This window comes from Eurypyga helias, unplaced genomic scaffold, assembly GCF_000690775.1.
Source record: "Eurypyga helias isolate BGI_N326 unplaced genomic scaffold, ASM69077v1 scaffold14134, whole genome shotgun sequence".
Classification (NCBI taxonomy): domain Eukaryota; kingdom Metazoa; phylum Chordata; class Aves; order Eurypygiformes; family Eurypygidae; genus Eurypyga; species Eurypyga helias.
The window spans coordinates 1-8,499 of record NW_010244446.1 but is presented as its reverse complement, the minus strand read 5'-3'; the positions used below and the strand labels follow the sequence as shown (position 1 = coordinate 8,499).

The 8,499-nt window shown below is 39.9% G+C and overlaps 1 protein-coding gene across 1 annotated transcript in view; it reads right to left on the bottom strand.

Annotated features, from left to right (window-relative positions):
• GALNT12 (polypeptide N-acetylgalactosaminyltransferase 12) overlaps positions 1 to 8,124 on the bottom strand; it is a 44,120-nt gene extending 35,996 nt beyond the window's left edge. Inside the window, exons 1-2 of the mRNA XM_010149763.1 lie at positions 8,028 to 8,124; positions 1,783 to 1,885 (exon numbers count right to left, since the gene is read on the bottom strand). Coding sequence (XP_010148065.1) covers positions 1,783 to 1,885; positions 8,028 to 8,124 — 200 coding nt within the window. The remainder of the gene's footprint in view (positions 1 to 1,782; positions 1,886 to 8,027) is intronic.
• Between the last annotated feature and the right edge of the window lie 375 nt (positions 8,125 to 8,499).

The window sequence follows — 8,499 nt, the reverse complement described above, 5'->3', positions numbered from 1 at the left end:
TGTTATCTGATCAAACCCTTCCCACTTTCAATTTAACCCCGTTCCCCCTTGTCCTGTCACTTCTCCAGGCTGAACAAGCCCAACTCTCTCAGCCTGTCCCCATAGCAGAGGTGCTCCAGCCCTCTGAGCATCTTCGTGGCCTCCTCTGGACTCGCTCCAACAGGTTCATGTTCTTCTGATGTTGAAGGCTCCAGAGCTGGTGCTTTACTGGACAAGGCTGACAGCCAGCCAAAAAAAGAAACCATCTCTCACCTCACATACCGATATACACAGAGCATGACTGTAAGCTTAGCTTTTTAGTACATTTGAGTTCATTGGGGGGAAAATTAATCATCATGTATAGACTAACTAAAATTGTTGGTCTATACTTTCACTTTTAAAACTTTCATTTTTAAAAAATTAGGAAAAAAGTTATTCAACTTCTATGCAGATTTACATATTTATCTCAGAAATTATTTCCAAGACACATAATCCATACTAGATTACTGTAAAATCTCAACTGCTAGCACTCTCAAGTATTGTTGATAAAATGAAGCATAATTTTCCTTATCTTTAGGCTTTGAAAGAAGTTTCAAAGAGCTTTGCTCAGTCTTAAAAAGTAATCCCACCAGGGAGATTACAAACCTGGAGTGTTTCAGCACTGGAAAAATAATTGTGTAAAAAAACTACTAAAAAAAAAAAAAAGCCCGAATCCCTGAAATGAAAATGCTTAGAAGTTTTGTTGAATCACAATTAAGCAGCATGCATATGGACACTAAATATTACCACTTCACAAGATACACAAGCTTCAAGAAAACCCACTACAGATATGAAACTTGACTTAAAGCGTAGTGGTCACAACTCAGCTTTTCCATTTCCCAACTCCTATTTACAACAGCACCACCTCAGCAGTGCATCTTCTGTATCCACCTTTGCAAACTTCAGGATGTATTTTTATTCCATGTGTCACCCAAGTATCCAAGCTCCTACTTTCCAAGTGAATCACTACACTCCTACTTTGGGTTATTCAGAAAAACAAATGCGTATCAGTTACAATATGTCATTAAAACGACAGGGATAATACAAACTGGTGACAGCAGTCCAAAAATATGTTTTTGCAGATACTGGGAATGTATATTTATAAAGCTTATACTGCAAAGCTGCTTTCGGCTTCTGACTAAGGTGTTCTTTAGTGCCACGCTCAAATGAGCAACACTGTCTTTTCCCAATATAAAGGATCATGTTAAGGTAAGATTAATTGCATCTTACGTTAGCCATCTAAAAAGTAAGTGCTATCTCCAAGCTAGTCGTCTGGGCTCTGCATGTCCATAAAACCAATCCAGAGGCGATCCGCCTCACTCTCTTTTAGACATTTATCTAGCACGGACAGACAGACTTCCCCCTTGTCCACAGAGGTTTAACTACAGAGCACATGCTTAACTTTTCTGTGACAGGAAACTATTTGTAGTCCATTCTATCGGCTGCCTGATCTGTCACCTTGAACCTAGTTATCTTAACTACCAAATGGTTTGTAAAAACGTAGCATAGACATGAGGCAACAAGTCACCTGCGAACGTGACATTTCCAAGCACGGGCAAGAAATGCAGAAGCACCATCATTCGCAGGCCAACACATTCCTTCACTACTCTCATTATATTCAACCACACGAACTTTACTATTTATACAGATAATAATTACATATATTAAAAAACCCAAACCAACACTTCAGTCAAACGTATGTGTGTTCTTTTCTTCAGTAAAGTACACATATCTCTAGTCAAGCTGATTTTGCAAAAAAGTTACCAGATACCAGGTACCAGCTGAGGAGGAGAGCGATAGAGCAGATTTGGTGGGTACCTGGTTTCCAAACAGCATGAACCCACCACATCCTGCTTGATCTCCATAGCTTAAAAGACAGATAAAAAACAAGAAGCGCCAAAAGACACAGCTTTTGTTTGACACTTTATAACAAAATAAATATCTATATTTTAAAAATTCTGATCGTATTCGTCCATGAATCTTTAGTCCTAGACAAGAAGGAGAGAGAGAGATCAATATTGTGCCTGAACGCAAACCTAAAACCAAAGTTCACCGTGTACTTTCTTGCCTGGATCTTTCACTACATCACCTACTCAAACATCTAACTCGACAAAATGGGAACTGAAGCAAACAACACGAAGGTTTTACCTCATACATCCATATTTCTGTGGGCTTTTGGTTTCACATTTTTAAGCTGCATTTGCAAGTCACAGTGCAACCGAGACTATATGGCTGACAAGTTGAATAATTTAACCTTGGAGTCTACTACACCGCAAAATCTTCTGTTCGCAAGTTTTACAATAGGTTATTTATTAGAAACTAAGGAGGCATCAGTCAGGAAACGCCTAAACAAAATTGAATGGCCTATTTTAGAGAACATTTGAGTTAATTAATGTAATCACTCAATTTATTTCATTGTAAGGAGCTGTTTCTCTCTTAGAGATGTGTATCTATACACAGGGAGAGAGCGCAAGAATGTGTGCACACCGGGCATGCTGCCACGAGCTCATTAGGCATGGTTGCTGACATACTTTTATGTAGGACTTTCATCACAACTGCAACAACGATACAGCAATAGATTTTTAATCTCCAAATTCTATGTTCTATATGCCCAATTACTCATATTTTAAGAAAAAAATATGAAACATTCTGTGACTCTCCAAAGATTTGTTAAGAATACAATTAGCTCAAATTATTTCATGCTTTCTAAAGGTATAGTTCTCTTTAAGAAAGAGTGAACTGGAACATTTTTAATGGAATAGAGTGTGTGTTGAAAATCAAGATGTTAAAATTATTCTCAGCAATCCACAAAACCAAAATTATTCTAGACTGCTGAAATTTTTAAGATTTACTTTTGAAGTTGTCTTATGAGTTTGTGAAAGTTAAAGACTCTGCAGCTTCTCTCGGGAAGTTCAAAACAGTATGTGTCACTGCTATATCTGATTTAACGTGATTTACATGACACGGTATGTGACATTGCCATATATGCACTATTACAGCATCATCTAGCAAACACTCTCAGGATCCTGCTTCAGGCTGCGTTGCACACGGTGGGCGAAGAGCCAGGCTTGCTGGGGTTGTTACAGTGGGTGGTGGATGCTCTGGCTCACACCACCACTTCCTTTTCTATTCTTCATTTGAACAGGATTAGGACAATAAATTAAACAGCAGGTGCCCTTTTACTAAGAGGTGCACTCAAACGTGGTGTTTTGTAGGCTATAAGCAAAAATGGCTGGTCTAGGCGAAATGGTGTCCCTGTCCACTTTCAACACCCCACTCCATAAACCGCAGTGTGAACTCAGGAGTCTGCCAGGCACCTTCACCCAAGAGCAACACCTCCTCCTCCCATGCTCCCAAAGCCACAGCAGAGGACACAGCTGTGCTGGGGTCCTCTTCTCCCCCCTTTTCTACGTCTTCCCCTCCCTCCTGCCCCTAGCAGTATCTTAGGGTTCAGTAGGTCCACCCACGAGCATCCCCATCTCAGCAGCATGACATGGGTCACAGTGCTGGTTCCTGAGCCACCCTGCAGAGAGCTGCCGAGGCCGTGTTATCTACTCCAGGCTGAACGTGTGTTTGAACATCTTTTGGGGGAGAGCAACCGATGGATAAAATCCAGCATGCAAGCCAAAAGCGATGCAGCCCTATTACACCAAAACCTGGCATACAAAAGCATGGCCTCTCCAGTGGAATTGAAGGATATGGTAAATCAGATTATTCTTATCTCCTCCAAACACTACCCAACTTTTCATGCTAATTTATTTTCTCACATAAGACTACCTTGAACCGTCAGTTCTGTGTTGCTTTGGTTGTTGGGGTTCTTTTGGTTGTTGGGGTTTTTTGGGGGGGTTTTTTGTTTGTTTTTTGGTTTTGGGTTTTTTTTTTTAAGTCTTATCAGAGCATGGAAAGGCTGCACCTGGTTTTGTACACCTACATACCCCATGCGTGCTCACATATTACAGACAAAGGTGCTGACGTTGACAGAAGGTGTGTCTTGGTCCGGTTAGCAAAGGAGATAGCAGCAAGGTGCTGATAACCACAGAATTTTTCAGGGCAAGGCTGGAATGGGTAAGCAGCGCGAGTTAAAGCAATGCTGGCCCTCACTCCCTCCCCACCTGCTCCCAGCCCAGCACCCTGGGTAAAAGTTCCCTAAATTGTGTTCTGAGACAAACTTCATTAGGAAAGAACCCCCTCCCAGGTTACAGTTCAGTCTACGACACTGTGATATGATCACGTCTTTGAAAACAGAGGCTAGCTAGATTGTGAAATGTTCTTTCCAGATTATTTGGTGTTTTCAAGAACATTTCTCCCAGTAACAGTAAGGTCTCGACAAGACATTCTGCCAAACACTGCTTTAAGATTTCAGACAAATAAGGCCTGTGCTGGCTGGTATAAAATCATTGTGAGAAGCAAGGAAGAAAGCCGGGAAGTCTGAAATAGAAGAAAATATTTGCAAAGAAGTTAGGGAAAAAAAAAAAAAACAACAAAAAACCTGTTTCAAACAGATTAAAAATACATTTAGAAAAAATTGTCCAGAAAGCCCACCTACTAGGGTGGATTACATCTATATCCTAAAATCCACCCATTTAAGAAATCTGTAGATCCTCCTAATTCCAAATTGTTAGAAACAGGCAACAAGTTCCTACCTAGCCCAGATTCTGGATGTGCAGATGAAAAGGAATTTCTTTATGTGTCCATGTGGAAAAAAACACATTTATTTTTATTTTGGTGATTTGAAACAGTGGTTTCATTTTGTTACCCGTGCTTGCAATCTTCTTCCAAGGTAGCGAGGTACACTTAACATTTGCACAGAGCTCCTACACCTACATTCAGAAACTTAGTTTGATGTAATTTGATACAGGACAAGAAAAAATGTTTTGCAAAGTAATACAATAACTGAAAGCAGTTATTGTAAGCATCACTAATAGTAGGGTGCGGATGCACCTGGTCTTTACAGACAACCGTGTATAGTAAAAGCACTGTTTGAATACAGGGGAAAGAAAAAAATCATGATCTGTGGTTACTGTCACTGATCTGGGAACTCTGTCAGGTTAAAGAGAAACCAAGCACTCATCTAGATACCAGAGGAAGCTGAGGATCTCTACCAGAAGTTGTAAAGAAAAGCTGTCAAAAAAATAACCACGAGCTTTTCTGGAAAACGTTTGCAAGTGCCTATTAAACAAAAGAACAATGACAATGAAAACTGACACATTTTTATAGAAAACAGGAAACGAAAATAGTAAAATACCCTAAATATCAAAGTGCTTGTGGAAGCACTGCTGTGTCCTGTGCTGCTATAAAATGCAAGCCTACTTACTTTAAAAAAGAAAACAAAAACCCAATGCTGCAGATTTGTTACTCCCCCACTTAACTGTATGTGGGAGGAATTAGATGTCCCAGAGACACGCTGCTCTGCAGGTCTAAAGGTTGTTTATAAACGCAAGGAATCCCGTCACCACCAATAAAAGTAATGACTAAAAGGTATTGTGACCAATGTAGTTACCAGTAACCAATTATCCATTTCAGAAAAGCTCAGAAAACAAAACAAACCTCAAAAAATCCCAACCTCAGACCAGTGACTGCAGTGTTAGGAAACTACTCAAGTCGCGCATTTGGAGGGAACGGACGCACCGGTGTGGTCAAGGTGCTGCAGATAAACTCTCCAGAGTTCACTACACGCATGGCAAAAAAAGTCACTGCAGTTATTTCACCCTTTGGTAAGAAATGAAGGAGAAGCTCTGGGGTGAAGCCAGGTGGTTGCGGTGTGCTGGGGAGGAAACACCCGGCTGCTGCACCATTTCCTGGAATGGGGTCAGGTTAAAACTCCTGGCAGGAGGAGTGTGCCCATCAAAATCAGAAGCTATGATTTTTGGATTAGAAGAACGACCAAAACCTAGTCTTGAGGATTATCCTGGGAATTTACTAGCAAGATACTACCAGATGAGTAGCCTGCATAATGTGGTATTTACACCCCAGCAAACAAAGCAAACCATGGTAGCAAGTGAACTGCAAGAGATTCACATTCAAATCTGGGATCAGGCAGGGAAAAGCAGTTTTGAAAGTCAGAAAAATCTTAGCATAAGATTGTTAGGCTAAACTCAAAGACAACATAATGAAAAATAAATAACAGTATAGGCATAAGTGATGGTGACAGAAGAATTTAATTATTTGTGTATATCTATCTATACACAGATATTTAAACATATATACACAGATACTTAAATATACATAAAAACATATATATACACACCATATATATATAAACAAAGCCTCTCTGCAAAACACAGAAAGTTATCTAAAATTAAGGAACAAACCTCAAACTTTTTTTTTTTTTTAATAGCTTTTAATTTTTATGCAGATCATGTTCAATATTTTGGGGGCTACTCAAAAACATTTGCCAGGTAAGGAGAGACTTACAAATCCATTTGCTTGTAAGCACAAGTGAAATGAGGCCCAAGGGCTAATTCAGGCTTCTACCATGAAAAAGACAACATAAAACGCTGAGTAGGCAGAAAAATGCCTATTCCTGTCTTGTTCCTTTTGTAACAAGAATCAGCCAAAAGAAGGCTGGTGTGAATTTACAGGAACCATCCCTGAAATAAATGTGCAATGCACCCCTACTGTGAGAAATATAGAAAGAAAAACAAAAAGGCACAATGTCTAAAAAAAAAATCAGAAACAATGCTTGAGAACAGCCCTTAATCTAAAAGAACCCAAGCAGAAAAACTGGAAACACATGGTAATAAACTTACACGTTGTAACAAACTGTAAAAGGCTGTCTAAGAGGGCCTATCAGTTATCTGCCTAATCCCGCAGTCCTGTAAGATGAGCACGGGACGAGAAGCCCAGCAGCATGGGCACAGGGGGAAGGCAGAGCAGCAGCAGCCAAAAGGCACAGCCCAGAGCTCACCCCACTGCCCTTACAGAGCATGAGCCCCAGCATGGCCCTCCCTAAGTCAACGCCTGACGACAGATGCTTGCTTGTTTTAAACCTGCTATAATTGTTGCTTCCCATACACATATGAACTCCAGAAATGAAGGACAAACATTGGGAAGACAACTTTATGACTAGGGGGTGGGGTGGGGGAATATTTCACTGTGGCAGTGATGCAGCCTTGAAAGAGGTGTCCAGAGAGGCCACTGAATCTTCATCCTTGGTGACTTTCAAAATTGGACAGGAATTTTTTATTTTTATTTTATTTTTTTGAACAGGAGTAATGGCCTTTAGCAATATGCTCTTAACAAGGAAACTGCCCTGCTTCAAGAAGGAGGTTGGAATAGAATCACAGAATGGTTTGGGTTGGAAGGGACCTTAAAGACCATCTAGTTCCAATCCCCCTGCCATGGGCAGAGACACCTTGCACTAGAAACAGAAATCCCAGAGCTCCCTTCCAACTTCTGTCATCCTCCGATCTTACAGCATATTTCACTTCTAGCCTTGTTTGTACAAACCATATCATCATTTAGTAGTTTCTTTATATTCTTATGCACTATATTTTACCAAAAGAACATTTTTAATAGTTTGTTTATATATACAAAGTCTGTAATTCATTTATATTCATGTTTAAATACATATATTTATGTATACATACAGGTACATATATGTACATGCAACACATGCACAAAATCCCAGCCACCAGTAAAACTACAGATGTGTTGAAACACTGTGTTATCAGTTGCTGACCTCAAGCACAGACACTTAAAGGAAGCAGCAACTGTATAAAGGAAATTATAGAAGCTATGAAGTTCTCCAGGTCTTCTGTGTTTCAACAGAACCAGATTCAGTTCTCAGAAAAACATGTTACAGTTGTCTGTGAGAACAAGCAATAAAGGTCTTCTGAATATTTACATTGGCAGGAATATATTAGTAGGAGAAACACCTAAAGTTTCTTCAACTTTATTATAAAGTAAATAACATCTGTATAGGATTCATAGTCAAATATTGTCAAACAATATATTATTTGAGGGAGTAATCTCAGTCAAACTACTCTTCTTCTCCTGCACAGTATTACCAGACACAGGTATTAGCAAACAACTACTGCCACATTTCTGGTCTGACAGCAGGTCCAGGATGTAGAACACATAGCAGTGGGAACAGCTCTTCGTCATCGGCTTCTGATAAAGCAACACCTTGTACACACAATCCTGCAGACCAAGTTTAAGGGCTTACTGGTTCAGGTATTCTCAATCATATCAGTAAAATTCTAGTTTCCACTAGATTCACATTTGTGATTTTCATAGTTCAGACCCAGAGAGCAGGTTCACTGATGAATGCGGGACAGCATTAAAGTTAAAAGGAGCAGTGGGGCATCCAGGTGGTGGGGATGTTGCCAATCTTTATTACTCCTAATTTCCTCCTCCCTTTTTTCTAAGACGTAAAATTTCCAGACTCATCTCCACACACATAAAAATATACTGAAACGAACCAAAAGCCCATGGCCCAGAATAATGTCTCCAGCATGTGCTGGGTTCAGCCAAGAAAGG